The following is a 12,713-nucleotide window of genomic DNA, read 5'->3' as shown; positions in this document are numbered from 1 at the left end:
TTGAAAGCTTTACTGGGAAGCAGAATATGACGCTAATAAATCAATAAACTGGGTGCTGCTGCACTTATGCTAGTTTGGGTGGAAGCCCACCTTGCATGATCCTTCCCTCTCATAAAAAACCAGGAGAAGAAAATAAGAATCATGATTGTACACCCATGCTTATGTGCAGATATCCTGGCTCAATTATGCCTTTATATGATCAGCAGAGAGGAACACAACCATCTACTCCTTTCACCAAGAGTGGCAATTTTTAAATGAGTGCATTTGGCCAACCATCTGCCAGTCTTGTTATCGTTTAATACTTTGATCTTTATTCCTTTTGAAGAACTTAATTTAGAGTTTGGGAGGGTGTTCTGAGAACACATACCTCTAAAAATTACTTAGAAGTATTTTAGATGGGTGCATGTTAAAAGCATAAATAGTAATTTCTATGCCATTTAACACATGTTTAATGATTAACAAGCAAGCATATTTTAACAATGCAATGCTGAGTACTCGGTACTTTCTGATATATTGAATACATGTCCAAGGGAACTAATGCTTCATTTCAATCCAATAATAAATGACACAATTTATCTTCTTGACAACCTCTGGAAAACACATTAGTGAGACTTCCATAGTATACCAGGCTTGCTGGTTACAAGGCCTTGATCCAAAGTTTAAATGAAGTGAAATTACCTGTGGCTTAATATGACCTATCACCTGACAACACTTTCTACCTCATTCACTCTCAATAATTATTGTTGTAAAGCTGTCTGTGTTAAATGCTTTCATGTCATAGGTGAGAAAAGGCAGCTGTGTAAGTCTTCCTGCTCTAATAAATGTCTCTTGCTTTATATGCTTAATGGTATAAAGAAGATTACAGTTAAAGATTAAATTTCTTACTACCAGATTCTGCTATTTATTTTTTTAAAAAATGTTTGTTTTTCTTGTATTTTAATTCCTTTACACAATTTTCCTTAGGAGAATGTTCACCCGCCCAGATTGAAGTAATTGAAGAAATGAGGCCCCAATCTAGTATCAATTGCCAACTTCATTTCAACAATGATATATTTGATTTTCCAGCCTCTGAAATTTTTGCAGCAGAACCTGGGTTTGATGTAGATTCAGGTAAGACAAAAAAAAAAAGAGAGAGAGAAGCCCCAAATCACACCAACCACTCTCCAGTCCGTCATGCATGCTATGGTACTATATTTATCCTGTTAAGATAATACTGAGTAATGAGTTCAGGGAGCAAAAATAATAATCCAGTACATAAGTAATAAAGTAATAATGAGCAACATGGGAATATAGAGATACAAATGTGCCAAACAAGTTTAATGATGATTGGCTAGAACTGCAGTGTTAAATGAAGACAACAACAGGTGATAGCAAGCTGCTTTTCAGTGTTTGCAAACACCCTTGTTTCTCAGTGCTTCAAAATAGTGCAAAACATTGGACCTGGAAAGCTCTTCGCTCATGTCAATTTCAGTTTGCAAGCACAGAGCACTGTCTCTTATGTCAGCTCTAAATATGACGTTGACTGTGGTGTTTTCATTGCTAAGGTTGCCCTATTGACATTAACTGAGCCTCTGAATAAACATGCTTAGGACTGGAGTGCAAAACACTCAACAGTAACACAGTGTAGAAAACTACACTGAAGGGAACAAACTATTGTTATTCAAATTGTTCTTGGTTCTTTAGGACATTATACTTGTTCCATCACAATGCACAGACTTGCGGACAAGCAGCTAAAACAACTGAGTATGAGCAAAACAGCTGTTGTTGTAACAGCTTCAGTCCAAAGCAGCCATTTCTCGGAGTGGATCAGTGCTGAAGTGCCATTTAATCCAGGGTTTTATGCTAATCAGACTGAAATTGCCTTGAATAATCATTACACAAGTTCTGATGTGAAGATATTTGGAGCCACTGAAATTCTTGAAAATCTTGTGGTAAGTCATGACCAGTATGTTCAATTTGCTAATGTCGTGTTTCCATGAGCCAATGTGGATACCACACACAGCAGTCTAATAAACAGCAACATTTGAGCTGCGGTGAAAAATTCAAAGCAAAATGGATTTTAGGCAATACAGTAACTGAAATTTGGGGTATAAAGACAATATCCATCATATTGTCAATCATTGTATGAAAAGTTTAAAATAAGTTTAAAACAGGTACTTTTAGATCTATTTTATTCACTGAAAGAGGCCACTGAAAGGGAGTCAAAGGAGGCACTAACTTAGATCAGCTTGGGCTTTTATCTGTGCACTACACTATTCTGCATATATATTTCACATAGTTACTGTTTTGATTTCCTGTAATTAGGTGGGTGTTATCTAGGCCACCCAGTGCAAATTCTCCTTTAATTAGTTACATTAGTAAGCTAATAAAATTAGAAGTCAGATTAATTGAAGTTCATCTTTATGTGAATATACCCAAGGGTGTGAAGTAGAATTTAAACAGTCATTAAAGGAAACAAATACTCATATTGGTATTCAGCTTCATAAATTGAGTGGGGGGGGGGATACCATTTGCATTTTAGCTACCCTGTTTTTAATACAGAAAAGCAGAGTTGGCAAGGGACTTGAACAAATGAAGACCAAAAATGATTTATGATACCATAACACACCTTTGGGAATATCAGGAGAGAGAGAATAATGCTCTACATAGTACTCTGCTGCGGATGTTAAACTATAATCCATAGAGGCACCATTAAAAGGAGATACAAGAAATGCATAGCTGGCGTGACTTGGAGAAAAGACTGTCCAGCTTGGTATGGCAGGTCGTCTTGAGCAGAGGGTGTCCATCAAGCAGCTAGAGAGCATCTGTGAGAGCTCACCCTTCCAGGGGAAGGGTTCTCTTTAATGGAGAAGTGCCATCAGCAGAGGGAAAGAAAATAACATTTCTAAAAAATTGAATAGATCTGTCTTGGTTGCGCATCTGACACAGGACTCAAGTGGCTCAAAGACAAATTAAGAGAGGAGATACGATCCAGCAGTACAATTTTTCTCTATCTCTGAGTGCTGTCAGTAAATAATACGTGTTTATCTTGTAGGTGAAATCGGGCTCACCTCTGGTGGTGGCCTTTGAGAAGGAAAGGTCCTATGGCTTGCCTAGTTCTGTAACATATACTGTCAGCTTATCAGATCCAAGACTTGCAAGCAAAGGATCTCTGTCTACTACACTTACCATATCCAGCACAGGGACTGACCAATCTATCACAATCCCAGTGACAATGTTTTATGTATCTGACAGACCCTTATCAGTGAGACGTAAGTTTCTCTTTCTATACCTTCCATTTTAGTAGTCCATTTTTTAAAAAAAATTAAAAATGTGTTATTGTAAACGTCAGCATTTTTAGTGCTGGATTGGCATAAGTTTTATCTTCAAAGCTATATGTAGGCAAATGTGGCAGTGTAGCATTGTTAGAACATAGATTTGATTGCATAAAGATTTTTCCTAATTTGAAAAAGTTCAGAAAATCAGTCCCAGTTTGGTATTCAATGCCTCTGTGTTCACCATCATCCCGGAACCTTTCCTTTCTATGGCAGGTCTTCGTGCTTCCAAAAAAGCTCGTACAAAAGGAAGGGGACCCAGAGAGTGGCATCAGACCTATGGCTTTAGTTGAAAGAGCAACCTGGGAAAGCACCAATTTGCACATAATTATGTTCGGGTGCATGCATGGGAATTTTTGCTGTTCACTCACCATTGATCTCTCATGAAGCACAGCATCATACTCTTAACTGATAATTTTTTTAAGCTATATTTTAAGGATAATGGTATAACATTTTCAGGGGCTCTAGAAAGCAATTAATATTGACATTTAAATATATTTTTGAACTATCACAGACATGCACATTCAAAATGTTACTTTGAAATAATCAAATAATGTTAATTAAATAGGTAGCACAATTGCATTCAAACCAGTTTAGGGTGTTAGGTCTATTTGTAACATGGATACCCATATATCTTCTTTTCAATATGATCCTCAGATGAACCAAGCTTATTCCAACACTTCCTTGATTCCTATCAAGCCATGTTTTTCACACTTTTTGCACTACTAGCAGGGATGGCTGTTACAGTAATAGGTAAGTGTCAAGGGGTTCTGAAGCACTCCTCCCCCCCCCTTTAATTTTTTATGTTTATGTGATTTCAAATTAATTTCTGCCAATTTGTTCTGCCATGTCTTTCAGTGCACTACGCTATTTTCTCACCAAAGGAACAGCTCACTCACCCAGCTTTTCTCCCAAGGACGAGTCCTGAGCATAGACAACGTAAGCAGATCTTAAACCATTTTAAATTGAAATAAACTTTTCTCGCTTAAACTATTGTACTGCGTAAACATTGCAGCAAGGGAGAATGTTCCCCTCAGAGTAGACTGCCTGAGCCAAGTGGCATAACTGTACTTTGCAGGATACCGAAACTTGCCAATTTTGACTCTTATCATCCCGCACAGCTTTCTTATTTAATTGTGGCTCCTCTGAGCCAACGGGCACACTAATTTTAGTTCTGTGCCTTTGAAAGGAAACTACAAGAAGAGCTGTGATACTAAACCAAATCCTCTCTTCTTAAAATGGCACAACTTTCAAAGAAAGTCAATCAGCTCGTGATAAACCCAAAAGAGATGTTTTGCCCCTCTTTTTTCTTATAGAGCAGGATGGGAAACTTGTGGCTGTGGGTTTTTTTTTGGATTCCAACTCCCATCAGCATGGCCATTGGTCAGGGATGATGGGAGTTGAAGTTCAACAGTGTCTGGATGGTCAAAGATTGCCCTTACCTGTTGTAGTGGTTCTTATTTGCAGAACACAACATTTGGAAATGGGAAAAGAAAGTTTGCATTTTCCGTAGACTTTCTTCAGCTGCTCTCTGTATAGTGAGAAGCAGCTCCACAGGCAGCAGCTGGGAGCAGAATAGTATTGAGGAAAAGTGATGTTGATCCCTTTCCCCACCCACCATTTGTAGGTCCCCAGCTGCTTTTCTACCTATTGTCATCTTAAGGCTAGTTCTCAATGACCTGATAAACTGTGGCTGAGCTTTCCTACTTCACATTGTCTACACATGTTCTTCCATAGAAAACAACTTCTCTCACCATGGAAACCTGGACAAGGACTCTAATCTAGCCTTTACCTGACGTGCTAATGTTCTGTATGGAGGAGTGTTGCTGGGTTTTTTGTGTGGAGGAGTTTTCAGTCATGCGAGACCCCATCTGCAATCTGAAGTGTTATTTGTGAGAAATAGGTCTTAGCTGGTAGAACACTTATTCAGAATAGTTGGTTGAAGTGGCATTTTGCCTGATTTGTTCTCAAGATTGTTATTTAATGTTCAGCCTTGCAAAGTTACATCCTGCCAATAGCTCAAGGCAGATATCCCTCAAGCCATCTCACATTATATTAAGGGAATTATTTTCAAAAGTCATAATACAGTGGAACCTTGGTTCTCGAACGGCTTAGTTGACAAACAAATTGGCTCTCGAACGCCGAAAACCTGGAAGTAAGTGTTCCAGTTTTCGAACGTTTTTCAGAAGCCGAATGTCCAATGCGGCTGTCGGCTATTGTTTCCGGGGCGCCTGCACCAATTGGAAGCCGCTCCTTGGTTTTCGAACGTTTCAGAAATCGAACCAACTTCCGGAACGGATTATGTTCGAGAACCAAGGTACCACTGTATTTGAAACAAAATCTACACAGTAGTAAGACAAGAACAGCAAATGCTGATAATCTTGCACCCCTCCTTTAGAAATGATTTAAAATGAATGGTGTATACTTTTTAAAAATACTGAATATTTGTGTCCTGTGGCATTAAAACCGTACTGTCCACATATGACACTGAAGACCACAAGGACATCTCCCACTACTTTCATAATGTCCCCCACCTCCACCTCCTCCCAGTGTCGTATTTACTGAATTGAAAACTGCTTGATAAAAATTTCATATATAAAGGGTAGGATTCAACTAAGTTGTTGTGTGCACCTAGTGAGGCTCACGTGTGCAATGGGATGTCTCCCACTTCTCCTTCCCCCACAACACCACCCCAAAAAATCTGCTCTGGGGGATTGTGGAAACTCTGAGAACAAGTTTAGGGGACACGTGGTAGGCGGAGAAAAGGGGGGAACTCTAATTGTGTGAGCAGACCTCGTTCTGTGCAATCATACTGCACTTAGCACTACATCAGCAGGTGTTTTTTTAGAGGCTTCCCCTCCAGTTGTGCTGGTGAGCCCCAGCAGAAAGATAACATGTCCCTCTCTTTTAATATGCTGGGGGCTGAAATGTCCTCTCCTTATGAAGTCCCCACACTTCTAACCTATCACCCACCATGACATGGATTGATACTGTTCCTCAAAGGTATTTGCTAATGGATTGTAGGAGCAGTGTTTCTCTTCTTACATATTTACATTTTCATTTAACTGAGTCTGAACTAGTGCTGTGCTGAGAACTGTCCTCCAGTTTCTCAAGTTATCTTCATCTGTGAAGGTTTCCACTGCGCCCCCCCCCCCAAATTCTCAGGACTCTTGGTAACTTTGTGTGAGTGTGAAGATTTGAGGATTGAGGATTTATTGTAGTGAGATGGCCAGGTGTTAGCATGTTTGTTTTTCTTTCTGGGAAGCATTTCCCCAGCACTCTGCAACCTGATTGCCTACCTGTGCTTCCTCATTGTCCATGCAATGAGTTACTTCATGATGGGAGCCAATCAACATAGTGCTGTAGCAATCATTCCATTAGTGCAAGCTTTTTTGCATTAATTTTTCTTCCCTCTGATAAAGCTTGAATGCAATTGCTTTTCTCATTAAATGATGGAAAATGGTAAAAAAATAATAACACAGGACATATTTTCAGAACGGCATTAGCCTGAATCATGTTTTTGTGACTCCATGAAGATCCTTAATGCGAAACAAACAATCTAGCAACATCCTTATCATATATATGAATAATAATTCTGCCTTTTGTTTATAAATGTAGGATTTCCTGTTCGATCTGCAACTTCCTTCAGTTCCACATCTTCAGGCAGCATTAACGGCTCTCCCACCAGACTGTGGAGTCCTGGTTATGCTTCACAGTAGACAGAGCTTTTTTCCCTCTCAAAAGACTCTTGTTTGTATTTTAAAGTACTAGTGCTTTTACTGGTAACTAATTCATTACCTGATGATAGCTTGTCAAAGCTTAGCTTTTTGCTCAGTTTATTGCGACTCTCTTTGACGAATGCAACAAAATTTCTGTATACCTTTTTAATTCACCATGCCCATATTATTTAAGGGTAGTAGAATCTACTCTTCTACAATCTGTCATTATTAGCAGTACTATCTGGATGTTGGGAGAGGAATTTATGGGTAATGCCCAGTATCTGTGTTGATCTAGCTTGCCTTTTCTTTCTTTGTATACTTCAGTTAATACTAGTTGTACCTCCTAATTGTCTGTATCAATGCAGGGCAAATGTTTGTTTACTTCCTGTGGAAATTGTATTTTTATAGTTTCATAATGAGGCTTAATGCAAATACGGAAGAGAGATACAAGGACATAAACCAAAAACATGAAAGGGATATATGCTTCTAGAAGACTAAAGTTTTAGTTTGGTTAGATTTTATTAATTTATTTTGAGACTCAGGAATGAAAGTGCTGCACTATTACATTCTCACACCTTTTAGCATTATAAATAACTTGAATTTCCCAAAATAAAAAAATTCCTTCCAGTAGCACCTTAGAGACCAACTAAGTTTGTTATTGGTATGAGCTTTTGTGTGCATGCACACTTCTTCAAATACACAAAAGTGTGCATGCACACATAAGTGCATACCAATAACAAACTTAGTTGGTCTCTAACGTGCTACTGGAAGGAATTTTTAAATTTTGTTTCGACTATGGCAGACCAACATGGCCACCTACCTGTAACATGAATTTCCCAGTTTAGAAAGTAGTTATGCTGTAATAACTATTGAATAGTTGTGCCTTTTTTGTGTAAGAATTGTAGTAGGGTCTCCTCTCACGTAAAAATAGTCAGCATACACTTCACCAGTTGCTGCAAGTACCAAGACCCTCTGCTATTTACCTGTAAACAAATTTTTATTATAGTTATTATTTGACTATGCAGGGTGTTTTTTTTAAGGAATAGTTTTATTTTAATGAAAAGTTTATTTTAAGCTGAGTCTTTTTAAAAGAAAATAATGTTGATATAAAGTGCGTGACCGTGTATTTTTTTTAGTTCTTTGCAAATGTTAAATACCTCAACAGAAACTGGCCAGATTTGGGCATCATGTTAATCAGTGCTGAGGAACGTCTTTAGCTCCATGGGCCAGATCCTTATCCAAATATGTCTCGTGGGTCAAATTTGGACAGGTAAGTGACCTACCTGTCAATCTCTTGGTGTTACAAATGACATTTCTATCCTTTGAAGTGCCAAACATCTGGAAAGCAAGGCACTCCAAAAAGCAAGCTTTCTTCCTTTGTTTGCAGTGAAACAGCTTCTGAAATTAAGGGGAAAACTTGCTTTTAGCAGCACCTTGCTGCCTGCTGCATACTTAGAAAATTAGCCAAATTGAGCATGTAGGGATGCACAACAGAGTTTCCTGCAGGGAGCTCTCTTGCACGCCCAGATCCAGCAATGTTGCCCTTGCTGGGTTCCTGCTTTGTGCAGCGCTTCAGAGGCTCCTGACAATCAGTTTGTTATTAGATGCTTTGGAAGATGCACAAGGAAGCTTTGGCAATGGTGCCCTTTTGGCTGAGTCAAGCCCCACCTTTACTTGTATGATGCCATGTGTAGACCACCCTGATGGACCAAAATTGGCCATACAAAGCAAGGAAATGCAAAATTGGCCTGCAAGAGTAAGGTTCCTCACCTGCGTGCTAAAAAAAAAAATAGCTCAAAGGATGAGTCATCTGAATCCTAAACTGTGGTTAATGCTGATTAGAATATTCAGATTTATAACCTGTGGTTTTAAGTTGCCTTGTTTCAGTGAGCCAAAGCGACAAAGAATTCCAGTTTGTCAAGTCTGAAGAATATGGCAAGTTGTGGTGAATCTAAAGTAGAAACGAAAGTTTCCGCATTCCTCCTGGGTGCATGGGAGTGGGGCCCATACAAGCCCAAAGCCCACTGTGGTTTATTGGCCAAGGCTCCAATGTGGCCAGTGAGTCTCACTGCGCATCTCTTGACCTGATGCTGTGGCCTGGATTAGGACCCTTATACTTGAAGTGCTGCACGAGTGTCATGGAAATGTGAATAAGGGAGGGTACACAAAAGAGCAGTTCAGTCCTCACAAACTGACTCCTGCAACAGGAAATATTTTTATTTATGTTGTGCTGTCTATACTGTTGTGAATTTCCCATGTGAACGTGTGCATGCCCAACTCTACTGATGTCAGTGCAGTTACTGTTCACTTCAAGCAGAACAAAAATTTCCCCAAGGATTTAGAAATACAGCTGGCACAATTAATACTTTGTGTTGGCATGTAATCTACAATATGCACAGGTAGCCAAAGAAGTAACAACATACCACCACATATACCGGTAGTATAAATTTGGACTGGAAACATCACATGGTTTCTTGTGGACTTTTCTTCCTTCCTTTTTTCATACAATGGCTGCTGGGAAGTTCAGTGTCTACAACAACCAGCAGTGTGGTTCTTTGATGCCATAGCAGTAAGGAACTCAAAGACTGACCTGGAGTAATTGTTTCTAAATTCCAGTTCACTAGCTCAAAGCTTCTCAAATGCCTGGCTACTCAGTATTTACTGGCCCAGAAGTAGGTCACTGTGCAAATGCAGTGTTGCCAATCTGCCAGGAAACAAGACTTCCAATAAAATACAAAGGTGAAGTTTTGCAGAGGTTCAACAAAAAAGAATGTGATGTTTACCAAGTGAATATTCTCTAGGTCTGGTCTTTGGACTGTGGGGTGACATCCAACTGTGGCAGCCCACTTGTGCAACTGATTTCTGCTCAGCCAATAGGCGTTCCCTTTCTTTTCCTTCCTCCTACAATCCTCAACTGATCCAAAACTGCCATGAAGATTTGGAGAAACCTCTGGAATACATCAGTGACATGGGGGGAAGGGCTACAAGAGGCAGGAGAGCGGTGGGGTCCCATCACATTATCTGATGGGACAATGGATATCACCTACTGCCTGGTGTTGGAATTGTATCATAAACATGTTCTTTTCAACCCTAAGTGTTAATAATTAACATTTAACAGGGAACAGTTTAGAACAAGAAATCTTAGTGCCTAATTCTAACACTGTGAGTGTATATGACTGTGAACAATCCTTATTGTGATGCTTTAAAAAAATGTCAATGCAGGGAATATTTCATGGAAAATTTGAAAGTCGTACGAAGATACTGTGACAAAGTTGTATTTGTATATTTAAAACACAAAGTTTTTGCTTGGTTTCCTACAGTTTATTTGCTTGAGAAATAAAGATACACTTTAACACATAAGCATTGCCTGAAAATGATTAAATATAAACATTCAACCTTAGACATTTTTGTAATATAATCATGATAAGATGGATGTATAAACTGGCAACAGGGGAAGGGAAAACTTACAAATGCAATACAGAAGAGCAGGGGGGCGTTGACGTTAACTGTCTTTTCATAATGTCCATGTTTTTGTTTTCTCACCCAGCTGTCAAAGGAATAGCCTTTACATCTGGGGATAGCATTTCCTTCTAATTCAAAGACAACTACTGAGTTCATTGGGAGACGACTGGAGGCTCCCTGCTGCCCTAGGAATGTCTTTCAAGTAAAGTAGGCAGTGGCATCCAAGTTAAATTCTTGTAAGCTCTGTTTTTACCCTAAATAAACTGTGTTTTATTTTGCTCAGTGAAGCCTTCTCTTTCTGGATACCAAAATAGAGTGATAGAGGAATAGGAAAGGGGGGGAAGATATAAGACCTTTTTCTAATGATGATGGTTGCCCTGGTTATTCCACCTAATATGTCTCTAGCTTTAAAATTTCTGCACCTACTGTGCTTAAACACTCTAGTGGCTTACATTTTACTGAAAAGCAGGTGTTGCAGTTTTCCGTGAGAAACTGAAGCACCCCCAAATCTAGAGAGAGCTAAAAAGAAAGTGTGTTTGGGTTGGTAGCAGCTGATTAGTTTTGTGGGTTTATTGGCATTTCTTTTTAATAGGAACCATGTGAGGGTCAACTCAAAGAGGTTGGTGAAAAACAACACACATTGCTTAAAATGTATAGGCACATAACCTTTTGAAGGTTTCTAATTTTGTGCTCTTTCCACTGAATTCAGTAGAGAATTGGATGTTAACTGCTCTTGAGCTGTGGTTGGCTGTAGTATACATGTCCAAACACTGTTATTAAGACAAGTGGCTCTGAAGAACCCTTGGGAAGTCTGGACCCTGAAGGCTCTTCAAGCTATTGGTTCCAGACAAAACACAGTCCAACCACAAGAGGAAGGTATTGATGTGTCTTGACTGGCTGCCTTCCTTTTTAACATGGCCTGCCACAGAAAACAGCTTGTGAATGTTCTGCGACTTGTCACCGATTTATCCCTCTTGCCTGATTTTCCCACACTTAAACTTGTATTTCTATAGCATCATATTATTTCCATAACTGAATGATGTGTGATTAGAATTTGTTTCTTTTCCATACTATATCGGGACTGAGGAGCTTGAGGTCCAGGAGCCAAATGCCAGAGGATTGTCTGTCTGAGCCTTAAATCTCTCCCCAGCCCACACCCTTCCCTGCTTCACACCACAACAGTTTGCCTGGTTGGAATATGTCCTGGAACCCTTAGTGCCACTTGCCTATCTTGATGGAGTGGGGTGTGCGAATGTATGTAGAAACTAGCCTACTGTAGATAAAGTTTACATTTCTTGCTCTGCCCACTTTTGCCTCTTGCCTTGCCCATCACTGGCATGTGAGTCTCAGAAGGTTGCTCAGAAGGTTGCAGTACTTGGGTTAGGTTCCCCATTCCTGTTCTGGATACTCAGATATTGCTTCATTGTTATGTATCTGGTCTGCAGAATCTGCAAGGTATGTGTTAAATTCAAATTAATCTGGAAAAACATTGAGGGTACAGTGAATGCAATTCCCTACTTAAGATTCATCTAGATTTTAGAGTGATTCTTCAACCTTTTTTCTTCAACAACACTGGCATAAATATTTAATCTTGATGTTCTTATGTCCACATGGGTCTTTTCACTGCATGGATAAATTTCCATTGCGGACAGTGTTCTTTGAAACCAAATTCATAAATCCTTGGCTCTGACTTACCAGGTCCCTTTATTAATAGCTGCTAAAGTTTTTTCTGTATTTGGCCATAGTCATTCTGTCCCTTGTTGCAATGTCCCCAACAATGGAGAAGTCATGCTGATCTTCCTAAATTGATCTAAATACATATCCTCTAAGTGTCTGAAATGCACACTGAGTTTTAAATGTGTACGCACTTCTGTTATTTGTGTAGGGTGTCCTCAAGTATCACAGGGCCTTTCCTACTCCCAGAATGGTAGGACTCCAGCTGGAAAGTACATTTGGCACAAACAAACTGTAGTGTATTACTGCTTTAATAAATAGGTTTCTTCCCCTACCATGTAATGTATTCCAAACTCATCCCCATACACTACTTTTTTTCTTTTTCTTTTTTAGATGCTCAAGTATGAGAGTCACAGCGTGTGTAAGAACAACTCTTCTGCGTTCAGGGTATTTGCTCAGTGCTTAGCATTAGTAAGGATTACAAAACAGACACTGGCATGGATCATCTTGAAATAAGTCTGCTAAAATCACAGTTAAATTGTGT

At 39.3% G+C, this 12,713-nt stretch overlaps 1 protein-coding gene across 1 annotated transcript in view; it reads left to right on the top strand.

Annotated features, from left to right (window-relative positions):
* NUP210 (nucleoporin 210) overlaps positions 1–7,634 on the top strand; it is an 87,950-nt gene extending 80,316 nt beyond the window's left edge. The window contains exons 35-40 of the mRNA XM_033140855.1: positions 964–1,110; positions 1,684–1,931; positions 3,035–3,251; positions 3,972–4,067; positions 4,173–4,253; positions 6,933–7,634. Of these exons, the coding sequence (XP_032996746.1) occupies positions 964–1,110; positions 1,684–1,931; positions 3,035–3,251; positions 3,972–4,067; positions 4,173–4,253; positions 6,933–7,033 (890 nt within the window). The 3' untranslated portion in view covers positions 7,034–7,634. The remainder of the gene's footprint in view (positions 1–963; positions 1,111–1,683; positions 1,932–3,034; positions 3,252–3,971; positions 4,068–4,172; positions 4,254–6,932) is intronic.
* Positions 7,635–12,713: the final 5,079 nt, after the last annotated feature.

The sequence above is a fragment of the Lacerta agilis genome, chromosome 2, assembly GCF_009819535.1.
Source record: "Lacerta agilis isolate rLacAgi1 chromosome 2, rLacAgi1.pri, whole genome shotgun sequence".
In the NCBI taxonomy this organism is placed as follows: Eukaryota; Metazoa; Chordata; class Lepidosauria; order Squamata; family Lacertidae; genus Lacerta; species Lacerta agilis.
This window is presented reverse-complemented; position numbering and strand designations above follow the sequence as displayed.